Below are 18,368 nucleotides of genomic sequence, written 5' to 3' on the forward strand. Positions count from 1 at the left end.
GTGGTTTTTATGCCTTTGTTTTTTGGCTACCTCCCTTGTAATGAGGAAAAAAGCCTTTGGTATATGTATGTATGTAGATGAAATCATCACACATGAGGACACCAAGCACTTCATCCTACACTGCCCCACACTAATTATTCCTTGATAATACAGGGCAGTGGACAAGGTGCAGGGATGACCCGTCATCCAGAAGGTGCTAAGATAAGAGGGAGGGTGGAGGGGGGTGGAGTGTATTTAGGGATGGAATGGGTGGGAATGGTTATTATGCCTTTTTCTTTTTGGCTACCTCCCTTGTAAGGGGGAAAAAGCCTTGGTATATGTATGTATTTATGTACAATATTTCTTTTCTCAATGACCTATGGACCTATCCAGTGTCTATTGCCAGAAACCTGGGAGCCATGAAAGAGATACCTGGGGCAATCAAATGACTGACTCACTAGAAAATTACGGAATATCTATCACTGAGAAAGTGTAGCTAAATATGGGTCATTTCATAAATCTATGCTTTTCAGTAATTCATGCAGGGATGGAAATCAATAGGTATGGAATTTTAAGTTCAACCTATACATCTAAAAGAAAAATGAGGGGGAAATATATACATATTTACCTGTATACTATCTGGAGGCGTTGGAAAGGGGAAATTAACAATTGGCAAATTCATTGATTTCATAACCAATACCAAATCATCAATGGGTCTTCTTTGAATCTCAGCTGTAGAGAACTTCTTGAATTCCTCAGTAAAGACTGCGGATGAGTACAGCCTGTAGCAATGTCCAGCTGACGTGCGACCTGCTCTCCCTGCCCGTTGATTGGCAGATGCTTGTGAAGTCCAAGTGATATGGAATATAGATACACCAGTAACTTGGTCATAAACCTGTAATTGATACACACCCATTGTAAAATTACTGTTGTTCACAATACATGATTTTGAAACCTAAGTCACTCATATAACCAAAATTGTAAAGTGATGTGGGGGAACACTTTTTTTTTTTCACTCGTTCAGCCATTACCTATACAGCATGGTTGCAAGGCATGGGAAACATCCTCACACTTTTCATTCCTACTACACTCATCCTTATAATATCTTGTTATTCTACTGAACTTTTTTTAATAGCATTAGCTTCAGTTTGGCCTGTTAAGTAGTTCATTATAAATTAAAAAAACTATTTTACTTTTATTCAAGTTTTATATATACATCAATATTTTCAATTTGCATTTAATTTGTAAAACTTCATTATGAACATATTCTATGTAAAATTGTAAAAGTTTTTATATACTAATTTTGAAATAAAAGAATTTTTACTAATATTTGCATATTATTTAGAATGCACCTTTTGACACAGACAATCTTGGAAAGGAGGGGGGGGGGTGGAATGACATTCTGACAAATGGTGAAAGGGGTGGATGGGCCAAGCAAGGCTGAGAACCCCTACCTTAGTCCATTCTTTTCACATTGTCATTTGTGCCCATTTTCACTTCTTCAATTTACTGGCCATAGGTTGTTATGGTGTCGTCAACTATCTCCAACCACCTCCCACTCCCTAGTAACGCCAACTTATGCATCTTCTCATTACAAAACCCAACTTAAGTTGACCCGTTCTACTCTTTCTCCCAAATCCATCTGCATGCAATTACTTCTTACTTTATCATGTTCCTTTCCCATGCCTGGATACCTCACTTAGCAGGTGATGGCTAACTAAATTGGGGGAGGAAGGGATCAGACTTGTGAATATTTACCTTTTCTTTGACTTTTCCACTATCAACCACATATTTCACATTTGGGATTGTTAAAGATGTCTCAGCTACATTTGTGGCTACCACACACAATCTGGTGCCCGGAGGGTTCGGCTTGAAAACCTTTTAAAAGAAAAATCATATAGAAATTGATTAGGAATCTGTTTAACCTATGATGTAATACTCATTATATATGTCACCTTTTAGGAGCTGTGATGAAAGGAAAACAAATGGGTGATGGATGAGAGTGGCATGCATTGGAGTAGGTGTATGCCTTGGATGGCTACCTCCCTTTATAAGGGGGAAGAAGCCTTTGGTATATAGACAAATTTAATCAACATACAATAATGAGTTGATAGTCTGCTATACACATATATTTTTTGACTTACTTTACTTAAACTGCATGATGGATACTCAAATTTATTCAAAGAGTCACTACCTCCACATCCAATTCATATTTCTGGCTGTGGCCACATACAGAAGTGAGGCCTGGATGATATATAGAAGATGATATATACAAAAAAGAATAATCATGTGTGGACTAAGGAAATGAGAAGTTTGAAGGCTCTGCATGAAGTTACAAAACATAACAAAGCAGGACCAGAGGACAGATTAAAGAAGTCAGTGACAGAGTTTGGGAAGGTGTGTGAAAGAAGGAAGTTAAAGATAAATGTGGGTAAAAGCAAGGTGATGAGATGTACATGGGGAGAAAATGACAGCAGGCTAGAAGTGAGTATTAAGGGAGCGAGACTGGAGGAAGTGGATAGTTTTAGATACTCGGCTGCGAATGTCGTGGGAAAAGGAGGAGTGGAGGTGGAGGCAGAATATAAATTGAGAGAAGCAAGTAAATGCCTTGAGAAATTAAAAAGTGTAATGAGAAATAGACATTTAGGAATGGATGCCAAGAGGAGATTGTATGAAGGAGTGATTATGCCTACAGTACTGTATGGGGCAGAAACATGGAACACTAGACAGGAAGAGAGGAGGAGTTTGAATGTGTTTGAGATGAGATGCCTGAAAAGTATGATAGGGGTTGCAAGGCAGGAGAGAGTGAAAAATGAGGAGGTGAGGAGGAGAACAGGGGTGGAAAAGGAGTTGGGAGATAGGATTGATGAAAGAGTATTGGGATGGTTTGGACACATGGAAAGAATGAGTGAAGAAAGAATAGTAAAGAGGTGTGGAAGGCAGAGGTGGAAGGAGTGAACATGAGGGGGCAACCTAGGATGAGATGGATGGATGGGGTAAAAGGGGCATTGGGAAACAGGGGAATGTTTGTTGAGGAAGGATGGGAGAGGACAGAAGATAGTGGTGAATGGATGATGCTGTAATACATGAGGGGGAGTGGGTAGGGGATGGGTAGTGAGGGAGTAAATGTGAAAAATAAATTGATGCAGCCCAAAGGGATTTCTACCTGTCTTCTTTTCTGCATGAGGTGACAGGGTTTTTTTTTTTTTTGCTGATTTAATGAAGCAGCCTTGCTGTGGATGTGCTGTAATTTGCAACACTGCTTCTGACCCAGGGCAGTGGGTGAGATGCAAGGATGATCTGTCATCCAGGAGGAACCAAAAGAAGAGAGAAGGAAGGGGGTGGATGGGAGTGGATTATGTGGGGATGGAATGGGTGGGAGTGGTTTTTATGCCTACGTTTTTTGGCTAACTCCCTTGTAAGGAGGAAAAAAATCCTTTGGTATATGTATATATGTAGAAACACCAGGCTTTGTAAATTAACTAAAGGATGGGATTAAGAAAAGGAGTAGAACAGGACAACTTCAAGTGCTTTGGTCATGTTATGAGATTGGGTGAAAGCAGAAATCCTCAGAGAATACAATGAGATGCAACCTTCACATGGTTTAAGTAGAAAGGTGTGAGAAATACATATGACAGGAATGAGTGGAAAGGATGAGGCAATTCCTCTCCAATGTAGCTACATCACTCTGTGGGTAATAGTTACTTTACCTGTTGCTGTTTCTCTGGTGGAAGCATTGAAAAGAGTGGTAAGACCCACATTGGTTGTTCTTCACAGTCTCCAGTTTCAATCTCTTCATCTGAACTGTCTTTGCCTTCAGCCACATCAAGATCTCTACCTTCCTCAATGTCAGCTACACCTTCATCCCCTTCAGTATCATCAGGGAGAGCTGATACAAACCTATGGCACATTAAAAATTTACATTTCCAAGTAAAGAAGTGTAAACATAAATTGAGACAGTAAAGATAATGGTTTCTTATTTTCCTAGTTCTTTGTAAGCCATTTGAATAAACTCATACAGTACTGTATTTGTGCATAGTAAACCCAATCTCAATGGTTTATTCAGCACAGCTTCAGATGCAAAAACAAAAAATAAATGCAACCAAATATCTTCCCACATACAACCTAATTGTGGATTATTCACCTTACATTTGTTTCCCTCTTATCTGAAAGCTTCTTAGAGATGACAGTTCATCACTGCCTCCCTACCTACTGCCTGGGTCAGAGGCAATGCAGCATGACACACAAAAAATATAATTCTATCTATCTGTATACCAAAAGCTTTTCCCCCCCTTATAAGGGAGGTAGCCAAGTCAAAGCCATGTACCTATTCCCACCTATTTCACTTCCAGCCACCATTCTTTCCTCCCTCTCACCTTAGCTCCTCATGGATGACAGGTCATCCCTGTATCCAGCCCACTGCCCTGGGTCAGAAGCAATGTAGCAAGACAAAGTACATCCTTAGCAAGGCCACTTCACTTAACCCTTAGAATATGATGACACCTACATAGGCATTATGAAGTGTGAGTGGATGTACAAAGATGCCAGCGTTGACGTCCTGATAACATTTATTTTGTAGTTATAACTGAGGGAGGGAGGGGAGTGGATGGGAGTGGAGTATGTGGAAATGGAATGAGTGGGAGTGGATTTTATGCCTTTGTTTTTTGGTTACCAAGGTGAAAGAGAATGAGTATAACAGCTGTAACTTTATATTTCATAATATGTGTATTGTGATGCATTATCATACACCAGGCAACCTGAAGTGCACACAAGTAATCGACTTGTATTTAAGAGGTTAATCAGCAACCCCATTTCTCTGTCCCCAAATGCAGAAAAAAAGACGACAGAAATCCCTTGAGTCTGCATCAAAATATCATCCACACTTAAGCACCTTCTTCACATCCAACACCCCTTCCTTTCTTGCATAACAGTAAATTAATAATAAACTAATTCAAAGAACACATAAACAGTAACACATTAAAAAATCAAATACATTTCAAGTTTCTGTCTCACTTACTCATCAAGATTTATATTCGGAAGAACCATTTTTTTATCTTCTGATTTTCCATCGGTCTTTTCTGGATGGTGAAACTTCTTCTTACTCTTCCTTGAATCATGATGGGAATTGCTAATTTTCCCAACATTTTTTTTTCGAAAAGGAAATGTTCTGGAAAGTTTCTTACAAAGCTGATTAACTTCCTGTTGTCCTGCAAAGACATAAAAGATGTGTTGATTTATAGATGATGTTACATACATATACCAATGGGTTTTTTTTTCCTTACATGGGAGGTAGCCAAAGTCAAAGTCCACTCCCACCCATTTCACCTCCCACATACTCCACTTCCATTCACCACCCCACCCTCCCTCTTTTCTTGGTTCCTCCTAGATGACAGGTCATCACTGAATTTTGCCTACTGCCCTGGATCAGAAGCAATATAGCAAGCCACAGCACACTTAAGCAAGGCAGCTTCATTTCATCAGTGACACCTGTCCCTGTCTCCTCATGCAGAAAAACAAAAAATGAGAAGAATTCCCTTTGGGCTGCATTAAAATATCATTCACACTTACTCCCTCATCCCCCCACTCCCTTCCATGCATCACAGCATCATCCATACACAACTATTCTCCACTCACCCCTATCTTCTGTTTTCTCCCGTACTTCCTCAACAGACATTCCCCTCTTTCCCAATGTCCCTTTTACCCCATCCATCCATCTCATCCTCGATTGCCCCGCCCCCCCATGTTTACTCACCCCACCTCTGCCTTCCATACCTCTTTTACTAATCTCTCTTCACTCATTCTTTCCATATGTCCAAACCATCCCAATACTCTTTCATCAATCCTATCTCCTAACTCCCTTTCCACCCCCACTCTCCTCCTCATTTCTCACTCTATCCAGGCATTTCTCACTTTTCTCAGGCATTTCATCTCAAACACATTTAAATTCTTTCTCTCTTATGTTCCATGTTTCTGCCCCACATAGTGCTATCAGCACAACCACTCCTTCACCAATCTCCTCTTAGCATCTATTCTCAAATTCCTATTTCTCATTACACTTGTTAATCCCCCAAGGCACTTACTTGCTTTTCTCAATCTATATTCCACCTCCACTCCTCCCTTTCCCACCACTTTTGCACTCAAGCATCTAGAGTTATCCACTTCCTCCAGTCTCTCTCCTTTAATACTCATTTCCAATTTGCTGCCATCATCTCCCCTTGTACATTTCATCACCTTACTTTTATCCACATTCATCTTCAACTTCATTCTTTTCTACACCTTCCCAAACTCTCACTAACTTCCTTAATCCTTCCTCTAATCCTGCTACAAGCGCAGTGTTGACAGCAAACAACTGGCTTATCTCCCCTTTCTCTCCATTTTCTTTAATCATCTCCAATCCCCGGCCCATTACCTTTGTTTACCTCTCACACCAACCTATCCATATATAAATAGAACAGCCAAGGCAACATAACACATCCCTGGCAAAGTCCCACCTTTACCTCAAATCATTCATTTTCTCCATTTCTAATTCTAGCACAGGTTCTTCTACTCTTGTAAAAACTCTTGACGGCTCTTAAAAGTTTTCCTCCTATCCCATATATCTGCAATATCTCCCACAATGCCTTCCTGTCTACCCTGTCATAAGCCTTTTCCAGATCCATAAAGACCCAAAAGACACCCTTATCTCTTCCTAAAACTTTCTCGCATATCTGTCTTACCACAAAAATCTTATCCATGCAACCCCTACTCATCCTAAACCTACTGTTCCTCACCAATTACTCCCTCTGTTCCTCTCCTGATCTTCTAAATTAAAACCCTCTCATAAGCCTTCCCAACTACATTCAACTGATCCCTCTGAAACTACAACACTCACACTTGTCCCCTTTTCCCTTGTAAAGTGGAATTATAAAGGCACTCCTCCATCACTCTACCCTCCCTAAGACAAACATCAAACAACCTCACCAGCCAGTCCACCATCACTGTACTTCCCTTTTTTAGACATTGTCGGACACCCACCTAACCCAGGCGCCTTACTGTTCTCATCACTTTAATAACCACTCTCACCCCATCTTTCCTCATTTCTCCTCCACTTTCCTCACTCATTTTCTTTGCACTTCCCACTGCTACTCCATTTCCCTCCCTATCCTCCTTCACATTTAGCAACTCCCTAGAACACTCTGCCCATCTTCCTCTTACTGCCATCTCTTCCATTATCATCTCTTCATCTGCACTTTTACCTTTTCTTCTCTACTTGACTTGCCTCCTCTTCTTCTCTTAATTTCCTTTCAAAACATATTTCTATTACATTCAAGATTTTCTGTCATACTCTTACCCCTTTTCACATCTGCTCTCTTCTTTGCCACAGAGAGTAGGATGCCTAGTCCTATCCCTGTCCCATTTTTGTCACCTTTTACAACTCGAAGTAGGAACACTCAGTGGCAGTACTCTTTCTGTCCTACCACAAGTTTCAGCAAAAAAGGAAATGAATGTTCAGAAAAGTGGTACAGGGCAGTATTAAGAGTAGGGGGACAGCATAATGGAGGGACAGTTGCAATATAATAGAGTAGCATCATTTCTCTATGAAGAGAGAATTCTTCTATTGCAGAAAAAATTACGTGGTTCTAGTCCACCGGGGTACCCCATATAGAACCTAAGGTATCACCTGTATACTATTGAGCTGCTTTTCCAGCCAATACCCCAGACAGGGTGATGATGTTAAGTATGATATATAGTATTCTGCACAATTACATTGTGAAAAAAAATCCTACCTGTAAGAAATACCAAGATTCCACCTTCTGGTAACTGCCTATGTATCTTGCAAACTTTTTTGTATGCTTCTGCTAAATAATCCTCTTCTGTCTTCTTATTATAATGGACAGTAACATCAAACAGCCTGGCATCAACCTATTATACAAATTGATTTATCAAAAGAGGTATGATGATTCCCTGAAGATCAAAATATATCAATATAAACAAAAGCAATTTCCTTTAACTTAACCTTTATCACAGGTGTAAAGTTGTTAAAAAGTCTCTTATTTTCTGTAAAATCTTCAATTCTCAATGTAGCAGACATGATGACTAATTTCAATGGATTTCCCTTGGCTTCTCGTCGAGGAATAATTCTTGACAGTATTCCAATTAATATATCAGAAAAGACGCTTCTCTCATGGGCTTCATCAACAATGACTACAGAATATTTCTTCAGCATTGGATCCTGTAAGTGGGAAATTATCAATTACACATTCTTTAAACTGTTACAGAATATACATACATATAACAAAGGCTTTTTCAATCTTACAAGGGAGGTAGCCATATAGAATATACAAAATAACCTGCAATCGTGAATCTACTACTCTAGTTCTCTCTTACAAGAGACCTATGGTCCCTGGGGAACCATCTATTGCCACCTCTTTAGCACATTAGTCACTCAGTGAAAAGTATTTAGCATTTCCTTGGTGATTACCAATAATTCTATCAACTTCCACTGTATTTCCTTCATCTTTTTACAAAAGAAGAGCTAACAGACAATGACTGCTTTCTCCTACTAATTTCAGCCACAGAAACAGTCCTAGACTAATGCAACATGGACAACAGTCAACAATTTCTCCTCAAGGGAATTCATGGAAATGTTCAGGGACCAGTGTCAGCCATTGTGGGGCTGTGGGTTTCTGGTCAATAAAACTCGAGGCAACCATTATCATTATCATTGTCTAACCACTGGACCAGCCTTGAAAATCTGGATGTGGTTGTGATAACGGTCTCTTACAAAACAAACCTAACTGGATTTCACTTACTGCTTGAATTTCTTTTAATAGTACTCCATCAGTCATAAACTTTATCTTTGTTTTGGGTGTGGTATTATTTTCAAATCTGATATGATATGAGATTTCATCAGATGATAGATTCATTTCATAACCAACTCGCTGAGACATGGCAATAGCTGCAATTCTCCTTGGTTCAGTAACACCAATTATTTTTCCATTACTGAAATGTGTGCAAAAATTAAAGGAATCTTTTAGTACATTAAAACATATTTCTGAAATGGCTTAAGAATATCACATAATAGCACAGTGAGAATATCAGAGAAAAGCACAGACTATCTACAAAATTATTTACTTCAAAATTGTATCATTTAAAATATATAATTGGGAGAAAATGAAAATAAGACTTCATAAGGAAAACAAACTTACCTTGCATATCCTGCTTCATACAAAAACTGTGGGACTTGAGTTGTTTTACCACTTCCTGTCGTTCCAACAATAACTGTCACCCGATTTTCTTGAATTGCTTCCATTATTCCTTGTTCCTCAGACAATATAGGAAGCTTTAACCTTGCAGTCTGAATATCACTTGAGCGAAAAACACTAATGAATGTGGGTTTAATTGGAGATGAAATAGTACTTCTACTAGATACAGTTTGAGTTTTTTCATTTACAATTTCCTCAGTTAACTTTTGACTTTCTTCATTTATAATATCTGTTTTCACTTCATCATTATTACAAGTAATGATCACATCATCATTTTTGGTATCTTCATCTACTTTGTCCTCAATATCTACTGCACTATCATCTGAATCCTCAGTTTCAGAATCTGTATCACTGGACATTTCCTGTGAGAAAAAGAGCAATCAATCAGTCATTCTATTACCTCAGGTCTCTCTTGCACGACATCCAGAGCTCCCAAATAACTGGCAACAGACACCGGATGCGCCTATGTGTCTCTCAAGAAACAAATATTTATCTTGCTGCCTGGCAACCAATTGATTTTTGCATTGTTTTTTTCTTTCTTTCTTTACAATAGTAATGAGTTGTTGTATTCTCTTTGAAATGTCCTGGGTGTGAGGTGTAGGATAATTGTCCAAACTTGTTACATTCTGTGATGAGATAGGCCATTTCTTGTGTAACTTGGATTGTAGTTTTTATACTGACCTTGGAAATTTATTGTTTGTCTAGTATGGTAGTGACAACTGTTCAAACTGTTTATGTTGGAAATGAGGTGAGTAATGAATATGATAAACTATAAAGAAGACCAACAGGGAACAGAGTCCTACAAAACAAAATTTTTATTATTTTTTAGCCATTACTAATGATGCCAAAAACTCATACATAAAATAAAAATATTTGAAGCATAAAGAATACCTACCCCTAGTTGTACTATATTACAATCCTGGTTCTTTTCTACTGGTTCAGATGGAAGACCTTTTCGACGTTTATTACCCTTGACGGCACTGACATTTGTACTGGTTCCTTCCTCATTAAGAGTAACATCCGTATAATCAGAGGCAAGAAATCTTTTCCGGCCAAGAGTCTGTGTAGACTGCAGTTGGGTAAGCTGATTTAAATCATTCTGGTCAGCTTTTACCTTCTCTAAGGCTTCCAGAAGTTCACTTCTCTGTAAAAAGTTATAATATATGAATTATATATAAATCAGTCTACAAATCATTATTTTTTTCTCACACCTAACCTAGAAATACAAGGTCAATCAATGGAGACAAATACTACATACATATACCAAAGGCTTCTTTCCTCCCTTACACGGGAGGTAGCCAAAAGAAAAAGGCATAGAAAACCACTTCCACCCACTTCATCCCCTACATACTCCACTCCCCTCTACCCTCTTATCTTGGCACCTCCTGGATGATGGGTCATCCCTGCATCCTGTCCACTGCCCTGGGTCAGAAGCAGTGTTACAAGACACAGCACATCCACAGCAAGGCCACTTCATTAATCCGGCGACCCCCTCCCCCTCTCTCCATCCCCTCATGCAGGAAAGGAGAAGACGGGGAGAAATCCCTTCGGGCAGCATCAATTTATTTCCCATACATACTCCCTCACCCACTAACCCTCATGCATCACAGCATCATCCATACACAACCATTCTCCATTCACCCCTAATTTCTGTCCTCTCCCATCCTTCCTCAACAGACATTCCTCTCTTTTGCAATACCCCTGTTATTCCATCCATCCATCTCATCCTAGGACACCCCCTCATGTTCACTCCTTCCGCATCTGCCTTCCATACCTCTTTTACTATTCTTTCTTCGCTCATTCTTTCTTTAACCATCCCAATACTCTTTCATCCACCCTATCTCCCAACTCCCTTTCCACCCCCATTCTCCCCCTCACCTCCTCATTTCTCACTCTATCCAACCTAGTAATCCATATCATACTTCTCAGGCATTTCATCTCAAACACATTTAAATTCTTTCTCTCTTATGTTCCATGTTTCTGCCCCATACAGTGCTGTCAGCACAATCACTCCTTCATGCAATCTCCTCTTAGCATCCATTCCCAAATGTCTATTTCTAATTACATTTTTTAATTCACCATAGCATTTACTCACTTCTCTAAATCTACATTCTACCTCCACCTCCACTCCTCCCTCTCCTACCACATTCACACCCAAGTATCTAAAACTGTCCACTTCTTCCAGTCTCTCTCCCATGATACTCACTTCGAGTTTGCTGCCACTCTCTCCCCTTGTACATCTCATCACCTTACTTTTACCCACATTTATCTTCAGCTTCCTTCTTCACACACCTCCCCAAATGCTGTCACTAACTTCCTCAATCCCTCCTCTGATCCTCCTACAAGCACAGTGTTGTCAGCAAACAACAACTGGCTTATTTCCCACTTTTCTCCATTTTCTTTAACCATCTCCAACCACTGACCCACTATCCTTGCATTCACCTCTCGCAACATCCCATCCACATACAGATTGAACAGCCAGGGCGACATAACACATCCCTGACATAGTCCCACCTTTACCTCAAACCACTCACTCTCTCCATTTCTAATCCTAACACAAGCTCTACTACTCTCGTAAAAACTCTTGACAGCTCCTAAAAGCTTTCCTCCTATCCCATATATCTGCAATACCTCCCACAGTGCCTTCCTGTCTACCCTGTCATAAGCCTTTTCCAAATCCATAAAAGCCCAAAAAACATCCTTACCTTTTCCTATAGCTTTCTCACACTTTCTCTTACTTTTGTGGTAAGACAAATACTAAACTGATGATGACCAAATGCACCAAAACCACCCCAATAGAATAACTATGTACAGAAACCAAAATTCTCCCTACAAATCATTATATGAAAACAATATATATAGTTCTATGCAAGAGCCCTTAACCCTCTTCATCCAACTCATTACATAACACAAACACAACCACCTGAATACAACAAATAACACACCAGCAGCAATTCAAACATCAACAACCTACCATATGCACACCACACAATACATCCAAACACATTCATAGTCAGATTACAAAACAAGCACTTCATGTCCAACCATTAAACTCCCTATCCAATCAAATCCCTCCAAATATTAACCACACAGAAAAAATTCTTCCTAAGAGAAGCAATAACTACACTTCCACAAATATGTTCAAGTTACCATCCAATATTGAGGCAATACCAACACAGAATAGACTAAGGCACAAAGGAGCTAAGATGGGAGGGACAACAGATGGTATGGCAAGGGTACTATTTCCCAACAACTAGAGTGAACTACAGACAATTCCCATCAAATTCACTTTATTTGGTTCAATCAATCAAATCAAATCAGCCATCCTTAGTCCACTGCTGGACAGAGGCCTATTTCGTAGCATTCCATGATTCACATGACTGCACCAACCTCTCCAACATCACTCCTGCAAACTTCTCAATCTCATCTCTCCTCCTTCTGTCTGGTCTCCCTCTTCCATGCTTCCCATCTCTGAGCATCCACTCAGTAACACTCTTGCTCCATCACTCATCAATCATTCGCACTAATTTACCTGCCCAATTCCCTCTCTTTTACCACCTCCACAATATCTTTCACTCTTGTCTGCTCTTTCACCCAACTTGCTCTTTTTCAGTCTCTCAGTGTTATTCCCATCACTGATCTTTCCATTCTCCTTTGTGCAGTCCTTAACTTTATCTCCATCGCTTTCATTAGTTTCCAAGTCTCACACCCGTAGCTATGAGACACCATGTTAGCCTACATTCTATCATATCTGCAAGTTTGAAAGCATTTGACTCTCAATATCAAGATAATCAAAATGCCATGTTAGTTATTGTGTGTTTCACCAATTAAATGAAGCAGCATTGCTGTGGATGTGCTGTGTCTTGCTGCATTGCTTCTGACCCATGGCAATGGGCATGATGCAGGGATGACCCATCATCCAGGAGTCGCCAAGGAAAGAGAGAGGGAGGGGTGGTGAATGGGAGTGGAGTGGCTGGGGATGAAATGGGTGGGTGTGGATTTATGCCTTTTGACTGTGGCTACATCCCTCGTAAGGGGGAAAAAGCCCTTGGTATATGTATGTATATAAAGTGCAAAAACAAATATGGTGTCTTGTAGCTTGAGTTGTCAGTCATGACTGTTTATCCATGGCATAACATATATGCTTTCAAACTTGCAGATATGATCAAATATGGTTCATTTAATTTATTGATGGTAATATTAACTAAAAATAGATTTATCTGATGGAAGTTAACTGTAATTCTCTGTAAACAGTATGACAATCACTGTTGTTCTTATAACAAAGGTCTGACTTTGGTTCACTTATTGGAGCAATGTTTAAATATAGGAATAATTAAGAAAAATAATGTTAGATTCTTGGAATTAAGGGTTACTTCAATATAGAGGTTCCGCTTCTATATCATTACAAAATACAGTACCTCGGATTTTTTCCTCTTCAAGTCCACAATTTTTTCTAACTTTTTCCTTTGTTTTTTGGACAATAATTTTACTGGGGGAGCCTTCTTGTCCTTTAGTTTCTTAGTCTTCCTTTTCTTGGATGGCAAAACAAGGGCATTACTTTCATCAAACTTGTCCTCATTACATTGAAGATTTTCAACCTTGATCTGGAAAGAGAAGATATACTGAAATACAAATTAATGCTCTAAGTACTACATTTTAACATGCCATGCAATATCTATCCAAACACACAGATATAATTTACTGCAAACTGGGAAGTGCACATACAGCTAAGAGTAATGAAAGTAATGAAAATTAAAATGCAGGTGAGGAGTTAAGTGAAGAAGGAAGCTGGTCAAAAGGGCAGCAGTTTAATAGTCACATAGACAAATTAGATTAATTTTGAAAGATGTGAAATTCTCAATACATTTGCAACTAAAAGTGACTACAAGGTCAATACTACAGGCCTACAGTAACAGACTCAGTTAGCCCTAATAAGAAATAAGAATAGTTACTTTCTGGTTCAATTCCAGTAACGAGCAAATGCATTTTTTTCTTTCTTTTTGCATTTGCAAGATCTATTATTTCTATGGAATGTTTAGGTTAGATTGAGGTTAAGTTATATTGAGGTTAGGTTAGATTGAGACCAAGGAAGTGGTAAAAAGAATTGGAGGTAAACATGTGGGTTGCCTGGCAACTCAGCCCATACAGAGATGCCAACTTGGCCCATACAGACGTCAACTCAGCCCCATGCAATTAGCAGCTAGCTATTTTGTTTGACTGAGCATGAAATACAGGTAGCATTGTACAACAAGCATTGTTGTTGACAATGACATGGTTGACAAACATAATGCATGCTGACATAATTGACGAGCAATTGCAGGTGTCATTTTAATGTAGTCATGCAAAAGTCTCCTCTGAGATGAAAATGCCTGCAATGCAACATAATTATCAATCTTGCAAGACTTGAGATATCACCAGGCTTCTATCTCTGGTGGGGCTAGACAGCTATCTTGTTTTCCACAAGAATCTTGTTGAAAATTAAATACCAGCTAAAGCATCATCAAAATGGATAAATAAATCCTTGTATTGATTAGTTATTTATTTCAGGTACCATGACATGTATATACATGGCAGGCCAAGTTGGTCAAGTGGATGGGTTGAGTTGGCCCTACAGCAACATAGCAAAGATGCCATTTCTCACACTATATTACAAAAATAACAAGGAAAGCAAGGCAGTTATCAGGCTGGATCCTAAGGACTTTCCACACAAGAAGTGAAGAATGCATGATAACTCTATGGAAATCATTAGTGCTACCCTATCTTGAATACTGCTGTCAACTCAGGTCCTAAAACAAATTTTCAGAAATAACAGAGCTGGAATGCTCACAACAATCTTTCACAAGCAAGATCCAGGGGTTGGTTATAACACCTTAGCTACTAGGACTGACTTGTAAAGCTACATCTGTACCCTATCAGCACAGAGGTACATCATTATCTCTACCTAAAAAAATTCAGAAAACAGGCTCTAAAATAATGTCAACATCACAGAAAAGGCCCACCCAAGAAGAGGAAGGTTGTATTATATCAAGGTCACCCCCAGAACATCTAAAAAAAATTAGGACCATGAACACCACAGTTTCACCTACAAGGTAACAAGGGAACAACTTGGTATATTTTTAGTTGTGCACACCTACATGATATAGTGTTAGAAAATTAATCATAAATTTTGTAAATTATAATAGATCAACGTAATATATGGTTTTCTTGGCAGAAATCAATAACAAAAAAGTTGTTAAAACCTATTTACTAACAAACGAAGTCACGGCAGCTAAATGATACGTAAGTTTTTTTAATAGATGCTGAGGTAAAAGAAATTACAGTATGATAAATTATTTTATTCTAACCTAACCTATATTTGGTAATTTGGTACCTCATATTCTAAACATCATCCTGGTCGTCATTGCCGTCATCACAGACTGACAGCCTGATTATTAATGTACCTCTGTCAATGAACAGATGATGGCAGAACCCCGTGTTCTCTCATAAAGTCCAAGGAAGCCCTATTGTCTTTGTAACAGTGCTTATTAACGTCACCTGGAGTTGGAAAACACCCGGTCCACTACATAAAAGCTATTATCTGATAGTGACTGGACTGGTATGGCTTCTGGACCATATCCTAGTGGCTTCATTCATTAGTAAATTTGCTTGTAGCAAGGTTTTCTATTTTTTATTTCTGCTAAGAAAATTGGGAATTTGTTCAGTTGTGTACATGGATGGGATATAGCATTAGAAAATTAAATATTAATTTTGTAAATTATAATACATGAACATAATATGCAATTTTCTTGGCAGAAATACACTAACAAGCAAATACACTAACGAACGAAGTTGCTAGCATAGGATCGGGATGCCATCTTGTCGTTTGTCAAGTGTTGTCTGCCCGGTCCAGTTGAGGCCTGGCGTATGCCCTCAGTACTTCTACCAGTACCTCGCGAGTTATATATTCTTAAAGGAATGCTATGGAGCTGAAATCCATGCATTCCTTCAAGCTATGAAAAACCTATATACCCCGCAATCAGAAAGAGTGATTGAACAGGCCGCCAACATCCATGACGACAACAATCCGGATGACCTTAAATTACAGGTATCAATTTACTAATTGCACGTTAGGTTAGGTTAGGTTAAGTTCGGTTAGACGAATCTATCCTTTCATTTCTTCGACATCAGCGTCTATCATAACGAACATGGCGTACCTTTCGTCCGGCATGACTTCATTACTTACAAAATCTGTCTTAGCAATCTTTTTTTATTTCTGCCAAGAAAATTGTATATTGTGTTGATACATTATAACTTTTTTCTAATGCTATATTGCATAGGTGCACACAACTAAAATAATACCCACAACTTTTCAACTAGACAACTCCATCCCAGCAAAACTTGGGAACCTTGTTACCTTTACCTGAATGGTGCATTACCCGAAACCTTCAAGGACAAAGTAAAAAGTTCAAATGAAACACCACCTGGATGCATGGCTGGCCAAAATTCTAGACCAAATACCCACGCCAGGACACCAAAGCTTCAAACCCAACAGCCTACTACATTGGATCATGGAGGGAATAGAGTTGGCTGGCCTCTGTGGAGATCCATCTCAGCTGCATCAATAGGTGAATAGCTGACGAATTCAATTTCGAAGTACTCAAGGTGGTAAGGTTAGGACCTATTGGGCAAAAAGTTTAATGTTAAATATCCATTCTTACATGTTACTGAAATTTTACGTACCTTTTTTTGTTCTGATTCATCTACTTTTGTATTGGAAATTTGTCTCGCTTTCCAATTATACTTCTGTCGTTGTCTACCCATGGCTAGTCTGCCAGTGCACTGCTACCCATGTATTATTAAACTTTGGAAATTATCAATACACGAGTCCCACTGAGCTAGAACATTTCTTCTGTTCGATCTTATCAAAACCTAACGAGAACAGATTTTGATACCGCTCTTATATGTCTTACTGCGAATACGTTGTTAGAATTCTGTGCGGTAACAGAGATCATCTGTTTGTTTACATAGACCCACGTGTAGTGGTGTGCTATGTAAAGCAAAGCTCGCTATCTAAAAAAAAAATATTACATTATAAGATTCAACACCATTCACACTATTAGATGAAAACACGTACTTCTGTTATTTATTTTTTATTAATAATTATACTTCCAGTCAATTTGACTTAATACACAAGCGGATAAACAAAATTATCGGTGAAACCTATAACTTGCTTTTACTTATTTGGATGAAGAAATTGTAAAGAAAATGCTTTTATAGTCACACTGATAAGGCCAAAACTGGAGTACGCAGCGACATTATGGCCACCCAATACTAAAAAGAATATAATGAAAATTGAGAGAATCCAGAGAGCAGATACGAAGATAGCCCCAACACTATCAAAAATGTCATGTGAAGACAGTTGTCAAAACTAGAATTACCGACTCTGGAACAAAAGAAAGAAAGAGGAGACTTGTTGACCATCTACAGAATAATGAAAAGTATGAAAATCCTTGATAGAGAAGACTTACTAAATTCGGATAAGAGAAACATAAGAGGACATTGTTCGAAGCTCAAAAAGGACAGTTGTGGCCTAAAAGAGACCCGAAAAAGTACAGCTTTCCCCACAGAGTGGTGAATGTATGGAACATACTAGACAAAACAAGTGTGTGCAAAAACAATACACGAATTTAAGAGCAAATTGGACATAGCGAGATACAGAGACAGGACACTACGAGCATAGCTCCCCTTCCTGTAAGATACAACTAGGTAAATACACACACACACACACACACACTTCAACGAATGGACGGCTTAGAAGACGTTCTGAAGAGAATTGAAGTTTGTGGATCCCAACGCAAAGAGAAGTGCCTATTGTATTTACAGGGTGGGGGGGAAATTGCTCGTGGATTAGTAGGAAAGTAGGGAAAGAGGAAAGGGGGAGGGATTACTGAGGGAAATGGAAGGAAATGAGGAAGGAGTAGACTTGGCCCAGGCAGACAGGCGAAAGGTAAACAAAAGGCCTCCCGATGATGATGAAATGTCTAATAAAAATGTAAAGATTAGAAGTATAGATAAGAGCAATACAGTAGAAAGTGATGAGAATATTTTCCAGGGATTTAAAGAGGGTGGGGGGGGACACAACCCCCCCCCCCCGACTGACAAGAC

General features: G+C 39.0%; 1 protein-coding gene across 2 annotated transcripts in view; it reads right to left on the bottom strand.

Annotated features, from left to right (window-relative positions):
• Positions 1 to 17,246, bottom strand: part of kz (putative ATP-dependent RNA helicase kurz) — a 50,408-nt gene extending 33,162 nt beyond the window's left edge. For both annotated transcript variants that reach the window (XM_076202960.1, XM_076202961.1), the window contains exons 1-11: positions 16,944 to 17,246; positions 13,643 to 13,828; positions 10,120 to 10,368; positions 9,168 to 9,586; positions 8,772 to 8,961; positions 7,976 to 8,191; positions 7,746 to 7,881; positions 4,997 to 5,186; positions 3,690 to 3,879; positions 1,738 to 1,857; positions 608 to 874 (exon numbers count right to left, since the gene is read on the bottom strand). In XM_076202960.1, coding sequence (XP_076059075.1) covers positions 608 to 874; positions 1,738 to 1,857; positions 3,690 to 3,879; positions 4,997 to 5,186; positions 7,746 to 7,881; positions 7,976 to 8,191; positions 8,772 to 8,961; positions 9,168 to 9,586; positions 10,120 to 10,368; positions 13,643 to 13,828; positions 16,944 to 17,024 — 2,244 coding nt within the window. In that variant the 5' untranslated portion in view covers positions 17,025 to 17,246. The remainder of the gene's footprint in view (positions 1 to 607; positions 875 to 1,737; positions 1,858 to 3,689; positions 3,880 to 4,996; positions 5,187 to 7,745; positions 7,882 to 7,975; positions 8,192 to 8,771; positions 8,962 to 9,167; positions 9,587 to 10,119; positions 10,369 to 13,642; positions 13,829 to 16,943) is intronic.
• Between the last annotated feature and the right edge of the window lie 1,122 nt (positions 17,247 to 18,368).

Source organism: Oratosquilla oratoria, chromosome 19 (genome assembly GCF_046742065.1).
Source record: "Oratosquilla oratoria isolate Oo_2021 chromosome 19, ASM4674206v1, whole genome shotgun sequence".
Classification (NCBI taxonomy): Eukaryota; Metazoa; Arthropoda; class Malacostraca; order Stomatopoda; family Squillidae; genus Oratosquilla; species Oratosquilla oratoria.